At 42.1% G+C, this 20,553-nt stretch overlaps 3 protein-coding genes across 3 annotated transcripts; 1 reads left to right on the top strand and 2 right to left on the bottom strand.

Moving 5' to 3' along the window:
• Positions 1–1,742: 1,742 nt before the first annotated feature.
• LOC109137462 (lymphoid-restricted membrane protein-like) lies at positions 1,743–2,718 on the bottom strand. The gene is made up of 4 exons (XM_027281340.1): positions 2,628–2,718; positions 2,203–2,265; positions 2,009–2,122; positions 1,743–1,927 (listed from the first exon to the last, which is right to left on the bottom strand). The coding sequence occupies exons 2-4, from the start codon at positions 2,219–2,221 to the stop codon at positions 1,743–1,745; spliced, it is 318 nt and encodes a 105-aa protein (XP_027137141.1). The 5' UTR covers positions 2,222–2,265; positions 2,628–2,718.
• Positions 2,719–3,578: 860 nt separating this feature from the next.
• ctr9 (CTR9 homolog, Paf1/RNA polymerase II complex component) lies at positions 3,579–11,620 on the top strand. Its single transcript, XM_010744808.3, has 23 exons — positions 3,579–3,760; positions 4,896–4,994; positions 5,088–5,327; positions 5,431–5,548; positions 5,631–5,720; positions 5,872–6,128; positions 6,212–6,319; positions 6,415–6,651; positions 6,769–6,987; positions 7,080–7,263; positions 7,354–7,442; positions 7,542–7,727; positions 8,488–8,575; positions 8,656–8,804; positions 8,912–9,028; positions 9,115–9,260; positions 9,351–9,422; positions 9,720–9,855; positions 9,990–10,139; positions 10,231–10,382; positions 10,465–10,558; positions 10,648–10,760; positions 10,854–11,620. Exons 1-23 carry the CDS (start codon positions 3,716–3,718, stop codon positions 11,251–11,253), a joined length of 3,489 nt encoding a protein of 1,162 aa, XP_010743110.3. The 5' UTR covers positions 3,579–3,715; the 3' UTR covers positions 11,254–11,620.
• Positions 11,621–12,504: 884 nt separating this feature from the next.
• On the bottom strand, positions 12,505–20,251 carry eif4g2a (eukaryotic translation initiation factor 4, gamma 2a). Its single transcript, XM_019255657.2, has 20 exons — positions 20,120–20,251; positions 18,947–19,053; positions 17,885–18,010; positions 17,688–17,790; positions 17,470–17,601; positions 17,303–17,369; positions 17,044–17,195; positions 16,773–16,883; positions 16,507–16,689; positions 16,237–16,378; positions 15,965–16,128; positions 15,754–15,861; positions 15,523–15,627; positions 15,334–15,438; positions 15,030–15,245; positions 14,666–14,924; positions 14,376–14,580; positions 14,041–14,249; positions 13,824–13,945; positions 12,505–13,706 (listed from the first exon to the last, which is right to left on the bottom strand). Exons 7-20 carry the CDS (start codon positions 17,125–17,127, stop codon positions 13,641–13,643), a joined length of 2,079 nt encoding a protein of 692 aa, XP_019111202.1. The 5' UTR covers positions 17,128–17,195; positions 17,303–17,369; positions 17,470–17,601; positions 17,688–17,790; positions 17,885–18,010; positions 18,947–19,053; positions 20,120–20,251; the 3' UTR covers positions 12,505–13,640.
• Positions 20,252–20,553: the final 302 nt, after the last annotated feature.

Raw genomic sequence — 20,553 nt, forward strand, 5'->3', positions numbered from 1 at the left:
TCTGCTTAGATCCAAAACAGCCAAGAAATTAGTCAAAATAGAGATTAATATAACAGAAGAGTGAGAGACAGTTGAGCTGTCTTCTATAATAAAGAAAACCTTCTCTACATTTTACTCATGGTGAACTAAAGAACATAAAATATAACATGATCTATGACATGATATATGAACCATGTGCCAAATTTCCACAGTGTCACAGGTCCAGAATAGATGGATTAAGCGACTCATATTTGAGTTAAAGAAAGTAAAACTAAAAACTCCTTCATTGTGAAACAAAGTCTTTAAATGTGGACACGTAAGGTGACACAGACTATGTGTTTATTAGTGAGTTTTGTAGTTCTTCCTTTCGAACTTTATTACTGTTCAAAATGGCCACAATATGACAAAAAAATAATAACAATTGGTCTCATGCTTTCCGCGGGTAAAATGAACACATATTTCTTAGTTTACTCCTGGTTAAAAATGGTCTGTCTTTATTTGCATGGCCTATGTTTGAACATGGCTTTTCACTTTTTTAATTTAAGCTTCTAGCTCTGATAACGTTCTTGTTGATGTGTGTGAGGTGACATGAAAATGTGTCACATTAAAATTGTGTAAGTGATGAAATCTTGTTGATGTTGATGTTTGCTCTCCCTGCTCCTATTTGATGAATAAAGGTGTATTATTATAGGTCACAGCTTATATTTGGTGTTAAATTTTGCGTTGGAAGTGTACACTGATGTGATTTAAGTAATAATGAAATTAAATGAGCTAACGTTGTGCTATGACAAGTTTGACGACGAAGGCAGCAGTTAATCCTTCACCTGGCCAGCTTTGCTCGCAGCTCGGTGATCTCCAGAGTGAGCTGCAGGTTTATGTCTTCACACTGAGCCACCGTCCTCAACAGGCTGCTGTTCTGCTCGCTGAGCTTGCGGTGAGCATGCTTCAGTTCAGCCACTGTGCCCAACAGGTCTTTTCCATCACTGGAGCCAAACAAACAGTTAGTGGTGACTTATGAAAACACACTGGTTATTGGAGGTAAACAGATGCAGTGATTAAAAATAGTTAAAAAGTAACTTACCAGGAACACTGGTGGCTCTCTGAGGACACAGCTTTGTTTTGGGAACCTGAGAAATCCAGCCCTGAGAGGAAAACAGGTTTTACTGAACTGCCGTCTGATGTGATCAGGACAAATCTCTCAGAAGTCTGAACAAAGCAATAACAGCCTACCGTTTACAGGCACTTTAGAAGAGTCTGGCCTAGATACAAGACTGCTGTCCACATCAGTGCTGAAACACGGGAAGAGTTTTATAGAAAATGTTGAATAATAAAAGACGTACTACCTGCTGTGTTTGTAAAATGAAAATCAGCATCAAATAAATTCATGGATGTTCTTGCTGCTTCCTGAAGAGCAGTGGTGGAACAAGTATTAAGATCTTTCACTGAAGTAAAAAGACCTATAACACAGTATAGAAATACTCCATTACAGGTCAAAAGGTCAACATTTTTGTTCAGTAGCAGCACAGAAGTATTAACAGGAAACTGAAATTAAAGTATCAAAAGTTAAAGCACTTGTTATGCAAAATGAAACCCTTCAGAGTGTCACCATATATAGGGAAACTCTGTCCTTGACAATATGCATAGTGGAATACATTTAGATGACTACATTTAGACAATATAAAGGTAGACACTTATATAAAAATGGTCACTAAATCACAGTTAAAAGTCCTGAATATGAAGCTTAACTTGAATACAGTTTTGTCTCACCTGTCCTGGCTGCACTGTGCGATCCACTCCCTCATGGTGGAGTGGAAAGTCTCTCTGCTCACGTGTAGATCCTGACAATCTGGGTCGAGCAGCCGTCGCAGGCTGGTCAGTCTGTCCTGCTCCGAACTCTGAGCCGTCATAGTCTGCAGGTACTGAACGATGGTGGAGGCCAGCACCTCTCCTTGAGACGAGACAGACGTAGGAACAATGACTTAAAATAAATATGATTATTTTTAGTCTGTTTTGTTGAAATCAACATTACCTGTGCTGGAAGTATTACACGTATTATACATGATGTCAAGGAGTTCATGTTCGGAGAATCCACCTGTGTCTTTATTGTCCTCATCCCTTGTCCCACAGCCGGGTGACTCCCACGCTAAACACGTAGACATGAGCAAAAGTTGGTGTGGACTCATACACTGTATATTCGTTTGATGCTTTGATAAAGTCACTTACCATCATTGCCGTCAGACATTGCGCTTGTTTCTCCTGAATCCACCTGTCACCTTCCTACATGACCTGATCATTGAACACAAATCAAACACAACTTTACTTCCATTTATTATGGGTAGAGGACAAAACTCAGAGTATAAATATACATTAAACCACACATGAAAATCAATGAATAAGATGTGATGTGAAATGTCCTGACTGCTTTTAATGCCTACACGTATGCAGTGGGATCTAATCAGAGGACTACACATTCCCTATTTTCTTATTGTTATCCTGCAATGAGGTAGAAAATTTGCATTTGCATATCTATTCATATAGATATGCGAATACTGTGCATAAAGTAAGGCACTTATTTTGTTTGTCTTATAGTCACATAGCCATCAAATATCATTTAAAAAGAGAAACAAATCATAGAAATAAATTCTTACTTCTCAGTCCAGGGCCAGTTCCTCTGCAAAGAAAAACAAGCCTATCAAATGTTACATTAGGAGCTTTGCATTTCCAGTATTATTTTTCTAGTCTTCGTCTGATTCACTGTGATGGGAGCACAAGAAGTCTTCAAGATGCTCTTATGCTTGTTTTCAGTGCTTCACATCAAAACCAGCTGACAAACCACCCACCCAGGCCCCTTCCCTCCCCCATCCTCCCCCCCCACCTCGCCCCACTCCTGCCAAAAATCCTGCCCTGCAGAGGTCCGTGACAATGATGCAGTTAATGGACTTAAATTTAAATTCACCAGTTTAACATATCAAATGCAAAAATTGCAATCAGCGAAGCATGTTTGAACTTTGGATTCAGCAAATGTAGACAGCGAGTGGTCATTAGCAGCAGAAGATGAAATGAAATACTGCCATACTTATATATTTATATTTATATTGATAATTCTGCTTATACGGTTCATACTATTTATATCTCCAGACTTTTCTATTCCCGGATGTCTTTTAGCTTGTATATATTGTGTATATATATTATTTTAATTTTAAATTTTAATTTAATTTAAAATTTTATTTTTATTTCATATTTTATTTTATATATATATATATATATATTTACATCTTCACTTATATTTTGTATTTTATATTTCACGTTTAGTGCTGTTTGGACAGAGAGAAACGCAATTTAAATTCTCTGTATGTCTTGTACATATTGCAGTATTGACAATAAAGCCGACTTGACTTGAAAATGTATTAATGCAAGGTGGTTTAACTTTCATGTTTAGTAAACAAATCACTATTAACACACATTTGGCTAAACCACTAAAAGAAATGCAGTATATATATATTTTTTTACATTATTATTATTATTATTATTAGTGTTTCATTAAAAAAGCATCGCGTGTTGCTGGAGGAACAGTTTCAGCATCCGTGTTAATCCAGCCGGACACCATTTCAGTTGCGCCGTCCGTGTGTTTGTTTCCTATCGGAAGCATGAAGTAGCTCCCAGCAGACAACGGGCTGGAGACTTTTATATCTTTTTATATAAATCTATCTTCAAGGGATTTCTCTCCTCCGTCAGGATGTCTCGGGGCTCCATTGAGATCCCTTTACGGGACACGGATGAGGTAAAAAAAAAAAAAAAAAGTCTTTAACTTGATTTATTGTGAAAGTGTAGCCGCGGATGCTAACTCCGGCTAGCAGCAGCAGCTAACGCTGTGTCCAGCACAGAGACACACTGAACGTGAAGAAACGTCAGTGCTGTGTTCAACATGAGCGAGGACACACGAAACCTGAACACCAGGCGGGTTTGGACTGTCAGCTCAGACTCTGATACAAGTTACTGTGTCACAGCGGAGCGGTGCACACTTTTTCAAGACACCTCCGAGCGTGTCGAGGGTGTTTAAGCATCAACTTCTGATGTTGGTGAAGTCATGGAGCAGTCAAACATCTGGCTCTGTAGTCAGAACAGCTGTGGTTACCAAATCTCTGCACTGAGGATATCCCTCAGTCAGTACAAACACAGGCTCCTCTCTCTGCTTTCTGCTGATGAGACACAGAAATGTTTAAAAGATGTTTACAGTATTTAGTCTGCTGTTGTTGTTGACATAACCTGGGTGGGAGAAATATTAGAAACACCTCTCGGTTTAACACAGTACATCTGATTTAATTGCATTGTCCAAATGTTGTATTCTTGTAATTTGATATACTTGTATGGTTTCTTTTTGTTTGTTATTTGCTGTCAACTTTCATTTATTGTACGGTGTCCTTGGGTGACAGAAAGGCACCTATGAAATAAAATGTGTTATTATTATTGTTATTATTATTAGTATTAGTAGTAGTAGTAGTAGTAGTAGTAGTAGTAGTAGTAGTAGTAGTAGAATCCATCAGCACTGCAGCTCTCCTACATGACCGTGAAGTTCACCTCTCTACAAACACTTGAAACAAACACTAAGCGGTATAATTAAAGATAAGTAATGATGATTGAGTGCAGCGTGGATAATGTCAGTGGATAAAATTTAGTATCCAGTGACTTAAGTACCTCAAACGACATGCGTTATTGTGTTGAGGCAAAAGATGTAAAACTCCAATAATATCACATAGCAGTATTATCACCTACAGTGGACTAATATACCCAGACGTATTACAGGGGTAGCAGTATAAATGGTACTGTAAAAACTCTGGTGGTTGACACATTGATATCATCTCTTTAAATGATACACAGAGTTCAGCTGAATGACTTGAACAAATTGTGTCTCGCAGGTTATCGAGCTCGACTTTGACCAGCTGCCAGAAGGAGACGAGGTCATCAGTATCCTGAAACAGGAACATACACAGCTGCACATATGGATCGCCTTGGCGGTGAGTCGGTCACATCTACCAAACACAGTTTCAGTCTTAAAATGAGGCTGTTTGCACAGTTGTAACAGTTTGCGTTACGTTGTCTTTTTTCAGCTGGAGTACTACAAGCAGGGCAAAACAGAGGATTTTGTCAAGCTTTTAGAGGCGGCTCGTATCGATGGAAACCTCGACTACAGAGACCATGAGAAGGACCAGATGACCTGTCTGGACACATTGGCAGCTTACTATGTCCAGCAGGCACGCAAAGAGAAAAACAAAGATGCCAAGAAAGAGCTCATCACTCAGGCCACGCTGCTCTATACTATGGCCGACAAGATCATCATGTATGATCAGGTAAGAAACAAGCGCCAGACGATGTGATGTGAGAGAAAACTCCACTCCACTCCGCTCATGTTGCATTGTAAGCATAAATATAATGTGCTTTTTGCTCACGCAGAACCATTTGTTGGGAAGAGCCTGTTTCTGCCTGCTGGAAGGAGACAAGATGGACCAGGCCGATGCTCAGTTCCACTTTGTCCTCAATCAGTCCACCAACAACATCCCTGCTTTGCTTGGCAAGATAAATATAAAAATATTTTTTTTTCTTGACCACCGTGAATGAGTCACTAAGATAATGACACTGTTGTTGTTCAACAGGTAAGGCCTGCATCTCCTTCAATAAAAAGGATTACAGGGGAGCGCTGGCGTATTACAAAAAGGCTCTGCGTACGAACCCCGGCTGCCCAGGTAAACATCCTCACAACAGAACCCTGTATTCTACTGCTATGACATTATCTACTACCACTGCAAGAGTGTGGATCCATATATATAGATAAGATATCGGTGTCAGGTTATACCTCATCTTATCTTCTGTCTTGTTCTTGTGTCTTCTGTCTAGCTGAGGTACGGTTGGGGATGGGCCACTGTTTCGTCAAGCTCAACAAACTGGAGAAGGCTCGTCTGGCCTTTGGTCGAGCCCTCGAGCTGAATTCAAAGTGCGTGGGAGCTCTTGTTGGTTTGGCGGTTTTAGAGCTCAACAACAAGGAGGCAGATTCCATCAAGAACGGAGTGCAGCTCCTGTCGCGGGCCTACACCATCGACCCAAGCAACCCCATGGTGCTCAACCACCTCGCCAACCACTTCTTCTTCAAAAAGGTAATCTGCTCGTCACTGACACACTTCTAAACCATAGTGTTGTTTAACTTCTTATTCACACGTGCATGTTTCTGTTTTCTCAGGATTACAGTAAAGTGCAGCACCTGGCCCTCCACGCTTTCCATAACACAGAGGTTGAGGCCATGCAGGCTGAGAGCTGCTACCAGCTAGCTCGTTCATTTCACGTGCAGGTAAGATCCTAACTGATCCGGAGGCAGCACACTGTTTGTTCACTGTGTTATCACTTTACAATTTCTCATACGTCTATTCTCCTTTTTCTCTTCAGGAGGACTACGACCAAGCGTTTCAGTATTATTACCAGGCCACTCAGTTCGCCTCGTCTACTTTTGTGTTGCCCTTCTTTGGACTGGGACAGATGTATGTGTATCGAAGGGACAAAGAGAACGCGGCACAGTGCTTCGAGAAGGTTTTAAAGGCCTACCCCAACAACTATGAAACTATGAAAATTCTGGGGTCTCTCTATGCAACGTCTGACGATCAGGAAAAGAGAGACATTGCCAAAGTACGTTTTTATTCACAGGCTTATTAGAGGTTTGCTGGTCTGACTACACTAGTGTCTCAGAAACATGTCTGGAGTCGTATGCAGAATGATAATTTCACTGTTGTTGTTGTTCCCCAGGGTCATTTGAAGAAGGTGACGGAGCAGTACCCAGATGACGTGGAGGCGTGGATCGAGCTGGCTCAGATCCTGGAGCAGACTGACATTCAAGGAGCGCTGTCTGCATACGGAACAGCCACCCGCATCCTGCAGGAGAAGGTGCAGGCTGATGTTCCCCCTGAGATCCTCAACAACCTGGGGGCTCTTCACTTCAGACTGGGCAACCTTGGAGAAGCCAAGGTTCGTGTTATGATCACGAAGTGTGCAGAACACTGTATATTTATCACAAACGGCTGTATTTAAAGCATGGGTCCTGTCTTCTCTCCCCACAGAAATACTTTCTTGCATCTCTCGAGAGGGCCAAAGCCGAAGGAGAACATGACGAGCATTACTACAACGCCATTTCTGTCACCACCTCCTACAATCTGGCCCGCTTGTACGAGGCAATGTGTGAATTCCACGAAGCTGAGAAACTCTACAAAAACATCCTGAGGGAGCATCCAAACTATGTGGACTGTAAGCGTGGAACGTTGTACAGTAAAAATTAAGAGCAAAACGATTAGTTCTTGTGCTCTGTGATGAACTGCTTACATTTTTGGCCTGCAGGTTATTTGCGTCTTGGAGCGATGGCTCGCGACAAAGGAAATTTCTATGAAGCTTCTGACTGGTTCAAAGAGGCTCTGCAGATTAATCAGGTACTTTGTCACCTTTTGTCTTGTCAATATCAGAACACCAGAATTCAGTCAAATCTGATGTCAAACATGATCTCATCTGTTGTGCTCTGTTTGGTGCAGGATCACCCAGATGCCTGGTCTCTGATAGGGAACCTTCACTTGGCCAAACAGGAATGGGGACCGGGTCAAAAGAAGTTTGAGCGTATTCTGAAGCAGCCGTCCACGCAGAACGACACCTACTCCATGTTGGCTCTGGGTAACGTGTGGCTGCAGACTCTACACCAGCCCACCAGAGACCGGGAGAAGGTGCAGACATATGTTTTTTTATTTTTAATAAACTGAAAAAGTAGTTGTTAATGTAGAGCATTAGAGCACTTTGATGACTAATGATAATTAAACCAGGGATTCACCCAGGCAATTGGTTAGTGGAAGTGCTACAGACTTGAAAACTAACGTCAACTAGTAAAATGAGTAAAATGTGTGGCCAACTAGTGATTAATAACCCAGCCTCAGCCTAAATGAACTTTGACTGCAGCGTCGATCAAACCCATAGTCAGACTTCATGGCTGACTGAACAACTGCATCAAATTACTCAGCTCGGTCCACTCCTGCAGAAAATGTTCAGCAGAAACATTTTAGCAATGAATGGTGAACTGGTACAAAGTGTCCAGTAATATAAAATCTCCACACAGCACAGACTGTGGCTTCTTAATGTGGCAGGCTATGTTGCATACTTCTTTCTAATTTACTTGAACAAAGAAAACCCACTCATGTCCTCACTGCTGTATATTTCCAACAGATTACTGTGTTCTTTTCTTTCTCATTACTCTTTAATCAATGCAAATTGTTAACAAACCACAACTTGTCCAACTTGGCCTGGTGGTAGAGTGAGTCTTCTTAGGCTTAAAATGAATGTAATTTAAAATTCTGAACTAATTAGTATCATTTCTGGCAAACAGGGTGGATACAAGATAAAGCTCTGTGGAAAACCCTGATGTATGTGTGCGTGTCCAGGGAAATGACACACGTCCTGAAATGGGTCTTTTTTTTTTTTTTGTCTTGACAGGAAAAGAGACACCAGGATCGAGCGCTGGCGATATACAAACAAGTCCTGCGAAATGACTCGAAGAACCTCTATGCCGCCAATGGGATTGGTCCGTTGAGCTTTAGTCTGTTTTTTTTAATTAATATATTTTTAGTTCCTCGGTATTAAACATGAATGTCTTGTGTCCAGGTGCCGTCCTGGCCCACAAGGGCTACTTCAGAGAGGCTCGTGATGTGTTTGCGCAGGTGAGAGAGGCCACGGCAGACATCAGTGACGTCTGGTTAAACCTGGCTCACATCTATGTCGAACAGAAGCAGTACATCAGCGCTGTGCAGATGGTGAGGCATCACTTGTGATTCCCTTTTTTTTTTTTTTTTTTTTTTAAATGATTGTCTCTGTTCGTGTTTTTTATCTGCACAGCTGAGTATTTTATTCTGCTCCACAGTACGAGAACTGCCTGAAGAAATTTTACAAATATCAGAACACAGAGGTGCTGCTGTACCTCGCAAGGGCGCTCTTCAAATGTGGGAAACTCCAAGAGTGCAAGCAGATGCTGCTGAAGGTAACATGAAGCAGAAATGAAAGGCTTTTAGTCCATGGTGTGATATGAGGAGGAAGTCTAACTCTTTCTGATGTCTTTCCCAAAAGGCACGTCACGTGGCACCCAGCGACACGGTGCTGATGTTCAACGTGGCCCTGGTGCTTCAAAGACTGGCCACTCTTGTGCTGAAGGATGAAAAGAGCAACTTGAAGGCTGTGCTCAGCGCTGTGAAAGAGCTTGAACTGGCTCACAGGTACAGCTGTTAGACTTGATTTCGATTCTCCAAGTCCGATCCTCCAGCTGCACATACCGACATGTTCCTCCTCCTCTTTTCCTCACACAGGTATTTCAGCTACCTTAGCAAGGCCGGAGACAAGATGAGGTTTGACCTTGCTCTTGCTGCGTCTGAGGCCAGGTCAGTCTGAATTTATTCTCATCACAGTTTAACACAAGCTGAAGACTTTTGTTTGTTTTTAAAGAACACTTCAAATATTTATAAAAACTACAACTATCTATGTTACTCCACACATATTGACCTTAAACTGTTTGTGTTTATGTTAAAATCTGAGTTTCATATTTTGAACATTTTCAGTTTCACAATCAGCACCGGCTCTATCTAAAGCTTTACCATTGCTACGTCTGATTACCGTGGAGTTTGTGTTTATTTAGGGTGTGATATCACTGTATGTTTGGGTGTGTTGTGTGATTGCAGGCAGTGCTCTGACCTGCTGAGTCAGGCTCAGTACCATGTGGCGAGAGCCAGAAAGCAAGATGAGGAGGAGAAGGAGCTTCGTGCCAAGCAAGAACAGGAGAGGGACTTGCTGCGTCAGCAGATGATGAAAGAACAGGTACTCATGGCGCTCCCATGGCGTTAGGAACCAAAACATTTTGACAGTAACTCACCATGACTAGGTTTTAATTTTTAGCTACAATCAAGTCTTACTCTTTAATTGGTTGTCTTGTCCCCCTCGAAACTTGTTAGGAGGAAAAGCGGAGCAGAGAGGTGGAGGAACAGAAGAAGCTCCTGGAGCAGAGAGCGTTGTATGTGGAGAAGACCAAGAATCTGCTCACCTTTGCAGAGGGTTCAAAGGAGATGGCCAAAGAAAAGAAGAAGGGTGGAGGTGGAGGACGTGTGAGTGTTAGCAGTAATAGTGAAGTCATCAGCAGACTCTAGATTGCATTGAATGCAGCCTTGATAACACACTTTTTTTTATATATTTAAGCGTAAGAAAGGAGGTGACATGGATGAGTTTGTCAACGATGACTCTGATGAGGACCTGCCATTGAAGAAGAAGAAGAAGAGGAAGGGAGGCAGTGGCAGCGAGCAGGAGGAAGGCGGAGACGGAGAGAAGAAGTCACGCAAGAAGAGGAGGAGGTGAGTCCGCTGCACTGTGGTTTAGTTTGTCTTCCGAACAAGGCGCAGGAGATGCTAGAGCAAATATCATCCCTCATTTCAGACCTACTAAAGGAGGAGATGACAGCGATGATGAGGATGGAGCTTCACGATCCAAGAAGCAACGCAAACCCAAAGAACGCAAGAGGATCGAAAAGGTCCTTTGAGTTTTCTCTTTTCTCATGTCTTGAAATGTTTTTAACGTGTTTTCTCAGGCCTAATTCCGATACATTTCTCTCACTTTTAGTCTCAGCCTGAGCGTCTGCCACCGTCTCTCAAAGGAAAGATCAAGTCTAAGGCCATCATCTCCTCTTCTGAGTCTTCTTCAGATGAGGATGGACTAAAAATAGCTGAAGACAGGTAAAAGCATCAACGTCTATGTGAGCATCTACACTAAAAACAAATGCTGAGAGTTTCAGCTGAACACTGATGAGTGCACTTTCTCCCATACAGACACCAAAGAGACAGCGGCTCAGGATCTGATGACGAGGGCGGCCACAGGAAACGCATCATGTCCGACAGCGAGTCAGACGGAGGTAGGAACCGCTCTGGCAGCGAGGCCGGCAGCCCTCGGCGCTCCGCAGGCTCCGAGGATGACGACTCCGGCAGCGACCGTCCAGTGAAGAAGAGGAGGGTGCAGCGGCAGTCCGACTCGGAGCAGTCAGACAACGAGAGCAAGAGGAGTCGTTCGGGATCGGATGACGAGTCCCGGCCCGGTTCGCCCGTCGCAGCGTCCGACCAAGGATCAGACAGGGGATCTGAACAAGGATCGGACAACGAGGGCTCCCCACGCCGCTCTGACAACGGCTCTGAACCAGAAGGCTCCAACAACGAGGATGACGACAGCGATTAAATATTCCTTACAAGACCCATCACATGTAATGTTGAGAAAACTCGATACATCTGTGTTTTTATTTTCTATTAAAAGCAGGGATTTCTGTCAGTGTATCTTGGAACTAGCCTAGGAAACTGTAGTGTACTTTTTTTTTTTTTTTTTTGGGCAGTCTTGTGGTGTATTCCTCATGTCTTACGTGGAAATGTCTTTTCACAGATGCTGTGTTTTGTTAAAGATGTTTTGTTAAAGACAGATCAAAATGGTTTGAAGTGAACTAAGAGGTGTAAACATCTATTTTCTATCTCACATGGTCAGATGAATCACTGACCCCAAAATGGGAAGATGCTTTCTTTGACAAAATGTCAAATAAAAGAAGTCAAGTTTATGATTTTGTCCATTCTTATAACTTTTGTGAAAGTAAACGTTTCCCTACATCAACAAACTTAAATTAGATAATAGACTTTAATAACTGGGGAAATTCACTTGTCACAACAGCTCGTATGCACAAGGATAAGAAATTAATCAAAAACATATAGAAGAAAGTCATGCTAGTGTTAGAGTCATTTGGACCTGTGGTAGCTCCTTTTTACATGGTAGAAGCTGTTTTAGGCCCCCACAGTCTCATGCAGGTGAGGGGATTTGTTTGCGCTCTGCCCAACTTCCTCTGGAGTGTTTTTGACCTGCAAAGAACCTCAGCAAGTGAAGACGACCTTAGCGCTTTTTGTGGATCATTCTTGTGACTTTACAGCAAACATAACCCCAAATTTAACATGTATTGTTGCACGATGGGTCTGATTTCAGTCTGCAACTAACTGAAGATTGTTGCAATTGGCTCTGAAGAAATTTAAACCCGTCCCATTCAACAATATAACTGATGAGGTTTGGTGACAGCTTAAAGTAGTTTTCATTCCATCTGAATTTTTTTTAAACATCAGTACGTAAGTGTTACTGGAGCTCAGTACACACTGACAGGATGTTATGCAGTGACTTCACATTTGCTTCAGTCTCTCTGGAGCCAAGCAGCTTTTCTGTTTAGACTACCTGACCGGGTTAACCTAAAAATTATCATGCACAACACACGGTCTTTCAGGAAATCAGGCAGATCAATATCCTAATTTTATGTATGATCAATGATGAAAATACAGAAAAATAGAAATGCATGGCAAAAATATATTTGGTACCTATTCATATTTTACAAATCATGTTACTCAGGTTGATTTAATAGTTTAGAAATGACACAGGGGGAAAGAAATCCTCAGGACAATGAAATGAACTGTTAAACTTTATTCAAGGTAAATCTGTAGTTGTACACTCAAGCTTCCTGTACTTAACATTACAGTGAGACTCCAGGAGAAGGTTTAAGTGTACACATACAGTGCATTCTTTATAATTTCATGAAGATAAAAAGACCATTTAAAAACTTGACAAATATGGCAAACCGACCTAAAATTTCCCACACGTGGTGGTGAACAACTGTAGCACAGGAAACTAAGCTTTGGCTGTCTCAAAGTTAAAAACCGAGACATTCAAGTATAGTCCGAGGTACATTAGAGGTATATCCATATGAATTGATAAATTAAAAAGAAAAAAAAAAAGAAAAAAAAAGGCCACACAGATTCATTCCTAACAGCACAAAAGTTTTTACATTTAAAAAGCTCTTGATTCATTAAACTAAATGTGGGTAGCTGAAAAATCACGGTGCTAACAAAACAGGCCATTGTTGTGAGACATCGTCGAAGCCGGACAAAATGGTCTGCTTCCAAGCACAAGATAACCATTATAATTATGGCAGCCAAAAAACGGCAACTTAGATCGTTTCAACAAATCAAGGAAAGTGTATCTTACTATTGCAACGACTCATGACGTTGAGCAAAGTGCATCTAAAAACTGATTAGCAAATGTAGATAAAACAACGAGAAAAGTCTCTTTGCAATATGTTAAAGTCTTTTCTCTTTTGTAAACAGTTTTTAAGTTAATAGTTATGGCAGCACTTTGTGACACCAGATGTAAAAGGTGATAAAATGGGTCAGATTTTGGTGCTGGTACAGTTTCCCTGCACAATACTGCCTACTGTAAAGAAAACGTAACCCAAGATGATCGAAATGTATAAAACATCTGCTGTAGGACATCAAATAAGAATGAAACAAAATCAGAAAGAGAAGCATAAATACAATAAGATGGTGGCGATGCTGGCTTGATCTGACAAAATATTTCATAGTGGAATGAATTGTAACAGTGGTTGAAAATATTCATAAAGAGGAGAAAGAATCAGTTGGTTTGAGAGAGGGAAGGACAAAAGCAAACCCCTCCTCCCCAAAAAAAGAGAAATTACAAAGTTTGGAAAAAAAAGAAAAAAAAAAATTCTTCCATTGCATCCTGATATCACATGGCTTTGACCTGGTTCCTCAGAAATCTTCACCCTCTGACTCCTCTTCTTCTGCAGTCTCCAGCCAGGTCAGCCACTGGTTCACCTGCACCATAAACACAAAATTTCCATTAGCTCATGTACAAAACACACACAAAAATGCTACTGAGCATGTAAATGCAGCAAGCTGAAAATAAAGTGTTTAAAAAGTGCATAAACTTACCTGAAATAATGCTTTCCCCTTTCCTGGATACTCTTGGGTGACATCCTCTTTCCATGAAAGGAAGGCTTCTTCTTCAATGATTTCCATGTCATAAAAGTTCACAAAATAGCGCAGCAGCATGCCTGGAAAAAGAGATCAACATTTAAGCCTCAGCACCAACATTTAACACCTTCTCTGACTTAAGCTGATAAGATTCAACATAAGAGCGTGGACGTACCTTTGGGGAAACCCTTGGCATTGCAGTGGACCTGCAGGGCGTACATCGCACTGACTTGCAGGTCGATGTGATCGTGTAGGAACTTTTGCATCACTGGCTTGAAAGACAGCAGAAGTTGCTTCTCCTCTTCCAGCTGCTCTTTGCTGGGCGCTGCAAGCTGCTCTTCGTCATCGTCTGGGTTGATCTCATACGCAATGTACTGCAAGAAACTGGCAGACAAGACGACGATCAGTATCATGTAAAATGCGTCAGACAAAATGTTGTGGGCTTGGATGAAGATTAGATTTTATTACAGCACAGACTGGTTTCACTGTTAGAAACATTCACTGCCGTACCTGGTCATGAGGATGTTGACAAAGCCTTTGTCAGTGTGGAGTTTAGGAGAGATGTTGTCTTTGATCCACTTGTAGATGGACTGTGGAGAGGGGTCTACTTTGATCTGTTTCAGCAGCTCCTTTTCCAGTTTCATGAGCGGGAACAAAAAGCTGAGACCTTTGCCCTCCAGAATCTCCAGCATCCGGTCCTTGTTCTGATCAATTTCTGTGGGAGAAAATAAAGACTGTGAGTAATAGCAAAAGACTGATGATTACAAATGAATGCATTGTCCGAGTGGGTTTGGACATACCAGGTAGCATCTTCTGCATGTTGACCTTGCTCTGCTGGAACAGGTCAACCAGCCAGTCACGGTCCTTCAGTTTGACCATCTGCTGCAGGCAGAGCAAGAACAGCGGGAAATGTGCACCATTCTCCAACTGGTGGGCCAAATCTGCAACGCTGACCAGGTCGGCGATGATCGCACGTGCTGCAAACTGTGCCAGGTAGGACTTCACCAGTGGGACTTCTTCCTCGATCTTTGGACACTGGTCCAGAACATTCAAAAAGGCCTACCATAATGAACAACAGACTGATTAGTGCTGAACAACTGCGTCACATTCAGAAAACACGTTTTGTATATTCTAATAAAAAAAGAAAAAGGTTACAACACTGACCTGCAATAGGTTTTCACCAGTGACAATGCCCTCTGTGCAGAGTGTGTGGACCAGTGTGCTCGCATGTTCCTTATCCTCATCTGAACGATCAAGGGAATAGACCACCATCTTGTTCAGCATCTCAGACAAAAAGTGCTTCGGAGCCTTCATCTCCCTCGCAGCGTTCACCGCCTCGTCGATGTTCTTGTTGTTCAGGTAATCTGCAACTAGTGTCTCCTAAAAAAGGAAAGGACAGTCAGATATAGTATGCTAGACACACAGAGTGTGTCGAGCATGAAGGAAGTACAGAGGGAGAGACACTTACTGTCATTTTGCTCAACTCTTCCTTTGTAGGAGGGGCCTTCTTAGTGGACTTTGCAGGTTTTTCCTGAATCGGAGGAGGATTGATTTTCAGGCCAAGCTGTGGAGCCTGAACAAAGAAAAACAAATGAATGCATGTTCCCTGAAACCTGCAACTACCCATTAGTTAAACAGATTTGTTTTAAAATCTTACCTGTCCCAGAGGAGAACCTTGGGCAGGCATCATAGTCATCTGTGGCTGCAGCTTCGGCACTTGTTTTTTATTCAAGATGAAGGACTGTGCTGGCCTCAGACTGATCTACAGGGGTGAAGAAAGCAAATTTATATAATCATATCACTGCACATAAGACTGAAGGTGTTTACCAATCCATTTATTATTGAACCCAGAAGAAAATAATCTGTTTATTAGAGCATGCGATTGTACCTCATCAGCATTGACCTTCCCCTTCTTGCTGAAACGTGGAGCCATGTCCTTAGTCTGCATCTGCACCAAGTGATTCTGTTTGTGGTTAAAAACCGGTGACTGCTGCCCCTTTAAAAAGACATTTCACAGATTTATAGTGAGGAATAGGCACTTCCTGAATTCACCACCACTAAAGTACTGAACAATTATACTGTAGATCTGCTGCACATACCTGGTTTGGTTTTATGAAAGGCTTGCTTCCTGCTTCAAACTGAGGCTGGTGTGAACTGCTGCCGTTGACAATGTGGCCGTTGTAGTGCGGGTTTGTGCGATGGCGTCCCATGGTAGGGGAATAGTGGTCCTGAATGACTCCTGGACCTGTACCAATGCCACTCCCTACCCAAAACAAGACAAGAAATATTAATAGGAAGGAAAGAATGATTCATTTTTAAAAATCGGGGTGAGAGTGGAACTGTTGCTCCGAGGGATAAAGTTGTGACATACCTGGCATTTGTCCAAACATATCAGCCAGCCCACCAAGAGTTTCCCTGTCAAACTTGATCCTTGTTGGCAGGAAGGAGGAGTTTTCCATGAAGAATTCATTCCTCATTCCATCGGTTGGAGGTGGAATAAAAACACCCAAATCCTGCAACAGAGGCAGAATTTAAGGATACGGGTTGACTATGAACTGTATACTAATGCTGACTTCAACAAGTATTCAACACCCTGAATCATTATACAGAGTCAGTCCTAAAGTTCACCAGGTAGACAAACCTTTACTGCATCCTGACGAACTTGGTTGATCGTCTTTGGTCCGTTGTCAGTATGAGCTTTGCGGGGCACCCAGTTGTTGTCTCGCAGCTCCACTGTATTCTGCAGCAGGAAACGAATCCTAGCTGGCAGCTCCTTGTTGGTCGTTAAGGATTGCATGCGGCCAAAATACTGATCCATCAAAGACTGGAATGAGAATTTATTTGTTAGTAAATGGAAGACACAGATTTTATGACAACACTTATTCAGTGGTTTTTCATCATACTCACCCTAGCCTTTTCATGATCAAGTTTAGGTCCCACTGTTTTCATTATCTGACAGAGGCATTCCAAATCTTCACCCATATCCTTGAGTTGGACTTTCTTCTTCTTATCCAAAAGCTTAAAAAGTAATAAAAACAAACAATTTATTTCATATTCTTCCACCCCCGTTGAAGTGACTCAAGACATTTAACTGCCAGGATGCTTTCAGGCTGGCAGCCTACTCTGATTTTGGGATCACACAAGTGAAGAAAACAAACGTTATTAATTTAACACTTACTGTTTTGATGCACTTGTGAAGGATAGATTCGTGGATAAGGTTGAGTTTGCCAAGTTCCCCAATGAATTTGATGTTGCCCAGCATCTTGATCTTTGCAATAGCACGCTGCTCCTCCTCCTCAGAGGTGAGTGGGTTGTCATTTTTCTCAAAGACTACAGAAGAAGGAAAAAACAATCCAAAATTAAAAACAAAGAAACATTAACAAGACATGACACAGTATGTTGTAACTAGCCACAAGCATCAAATGTAATTCTCTTACGTTCAACATTTCTGGCGCGGTTCTCAAACTCATCTTGAAGCTTGGAAATCAGAAGCCGTCTGAAGGTCTGTAAGAAAGGGTTTGTTCAAAATCCAGAAGACAGACAATACCAAAAAGTAGACAACGAGACAATGTACTATAAAAAAACAAAACAAAAAAAGACGTACAGTATTCTGCTTTTGTGTTGCTTGACTTTCGGTTGATGGTTCTTCAAAGTTTGGTGCATCCTCTGCCAAGCGTAGACATAGTTGAGCGTATAACTGGCTATACTTGGGCTCTTCAAGGGCTTTGTCAACAATCTTGAGTAAAAGAAATAGAAAATAAATTAAGTGCCTATTTTCAGGTTATAAGAATGATATAATAAATAGTTACAGCAAACACTCACCAACAAAATGATTCCTTTTAAGACAAGTTTTGAATCTACGCCCACATTGAGGAGCTCCAAGCATAATTTGTCAAACTTCTCAGGAGTCAGCTTATTAAGTATGCTAAAGAAGACAAGAAGGGACATTAGTTTAAAAATACTTCACGACTACGCAACAATTTCATATGATCTGTGTAACTTCAATAGAGAAAACTTACCCTCTCACTTTCCGGAAGATTGCATCCTTTTGCCCTTTTTCGTTGGTGGAGTTGACATCTCGTCTAGTGCTTCGAGAAGGTACCCATCTCTGAACGCCAGAACCTGGGGTCTTCCCCAGGAACTCGCTGAAATTGACACAAAACACAGCTAATGTTACAATACATAAATATTTCAACTGGAAAACAACCAATCATCACTGGGATGATCTAGCCCTGATTCATGGTGACTGAGTTAAGGAGGCTCTCCTTACAGAAACACCACTGAACTAACAGGTTTTCAAAAAGGCGAAAGAGACATTTTTAACATGTGACACAATAACCTGCACTAGTGTTCAGCAATGCTACATGCCTATTATTCTCACATATCCTGCATTTCTGACCAGTGCGGTTTGCTGTTAAGATGTGAAGTCACTTAACTAAGGTGTGTCCATGTCAGACAGATAATTTAAGAAGTGTTGTTTCTACCGAAATAGGCACAACTGTGAATATTACGCAACTTTCTTGGTAAGTTTAAGCCATTTGAGACAAACAATTCCAACGAAACACCCCATGGCTTACACACTGTCAGCTCTATGAAAATATTGACAATGGCAACACTGAAATGACTGCCAAAGTGGTGGGAGGTCATGAAATTTCAGAGTAAAAGCAGTTGCCGACCATTTTCCAAATGAGAAGCGTTGACCTAAAAACCACCATCGTTATCGGGGTGTAGGAGCCATATAACAGTTTGTCAGAAACACCCCCCCCCCAGACGTGTGAAAGGAACACTACATGTGTGAGACTGCGATTAAAGCCCAGTGTGGATTTAATGGATGTAATTAAGACTAGTGTTTAGTGAAAGAAAGCTTTGAAAAAAATCACCTGTTGCCGACAGTCTTGGGATAGTGCTGAGGTGCACCCCCACCTCCTCCCCCTACACTGTGATGCAAAAAAAGAAAAAAGGGTTTTTAACTTAACATAAGGAAATGTGAGCCTAAGCCTTTATGTGAGGTGATGAAAAGGGGTGTCAGCATAAATAAAATAAAAAAAAGGGACAAAGCCTGAGGAGGCACGGGTTCATACCTGAAACGAGAAGGACCCCCTGGTGCGACGACACTCTCCACTTTGGCGGCTTGACAAAGAATATCTGAAAAGAAAGATGTTCTGGGAGTAGGACGGGAAAGAGCGACCTGCAAACACAAACACACAACAACACGTTAGCACGCAGCTAATGGCTGTAAAATGGAGACACGCACACATCCGAGCGCCATCCGACGCATTACAACAAAGCGATAACTGCATCTGATGTAGCACGTTTCGTTTTCATCACCAGTTTTAGAAATTACACCCGGATTTGTCGAGCGCACGAGCGCCTGGCACGTGTCCGCGCGCAAGTGGATGCGAAACTGGGGCAGCGTTAGCCGAGCTAGCACGGCGGCGCTAGCGCGTTACGTCGACGTCTATTTCACAATCGCCGTGTTTTTCCCCTTATTACCGTAAACCCCGAGCCATCCGTCTGCCGGGACTCCTAACAATACATCCAGCCCTGTTATCCAATCTTACCTTGTATAACCTAAACCCGACCCAAATCACGGAGGGCAGCGACACAGGAAACGCTATACGATGTGTCGACACACGACCTGGGCAGGATACATGTGCCGTGATATAATTATCTAGATGTAACGTCAAGGGGGGGGTTTCCAACCCGATTAAGCTTCTATCATATGAAATAAGCGTCTAAAAATGGATGAACACTTTTAAATATAGTCGTCCGTACGTGTTTTCCAGTCTTACGCCACAATTGCAAAAAAAAAAAAAAAAAAAGCTTAAACACCGTGCGTCCAAAACCTTTAGTCGGTCGATGTAAAGCAGTGTCCTTTCAATAATCGAACGGAATCGGTGTGAATTCAGATGTAAATGACTCCATTGTGAACTGAAAAGAAATTGCCATCAGCTGATTTTATGAGGTCTTTGTTCAGACACCGGATGTCCACTCACAGCGACATCTTGAGGGGTTTTGTTCTGTAGGCCGCCGGTAAGCTAACAGCTAACGAGCGATAAAAAAAAACAACTCTCAGTCCGGGTTTTTTTTTTTAACCGACCACCACAACTGCTCTGTATCCACGAGGATCCAGCTCCCACTTTAATTTAAAAAAAAATCCACATCAAAACAAAAACAACAACCGCACTTCCCACCAGACCCGGTCGGTTAACAGTCAGCTAACGTTAGTTAGCAACGCACCGACGTTATCTTACCTTTACAAAAGGGACGTCAGTGTAGTTGTTGTGGTGTCCACAAAGAGATAAAAAAATAAAGACCGGGTAGAAAAAAAGGTTGGGGGAAAAGTCGTGTTGAACCTCTGAAGGTTTGGTGTATTGTTTAAACAGCAGAAACACGACGGCTCCGCGCTGCTAACTACCGGCTCCACCGAAGAAAGAATGCTGACTGGTCAACGACGTCACGCGGAAGCCAGTTTTTGTGTGGAGGCTGTCTGCAACGTCATCATCCCACCCTGCTGACGTCACTTCAGAAAAACACAATGAACATTTCACAATCTGTTCTCATCAGGACAACACGTCAGGTATCCTGTCCGTCTGCCCGGGGGTGTTATTGTCTGCAACATATGTGTACTATACTATACTGGCTTAGACTGTCAGTGGTGTACAGCGTACACGTCTGACTTGAGTGT

This window comes from Larimichthys crocea, chromosome VIII (assembly GCF_000972845.2).
Source record: "Larimichthys crocea isolate SSNF chromosome VIII, L_crocea_2.0, whole genome shotgun sequence".
Lineage (NCBI taxonomy): Eukaryota > Metazoa > Chordata > Actinopteri > Sciaenidae > Larimichthys > Larimichthys crocea.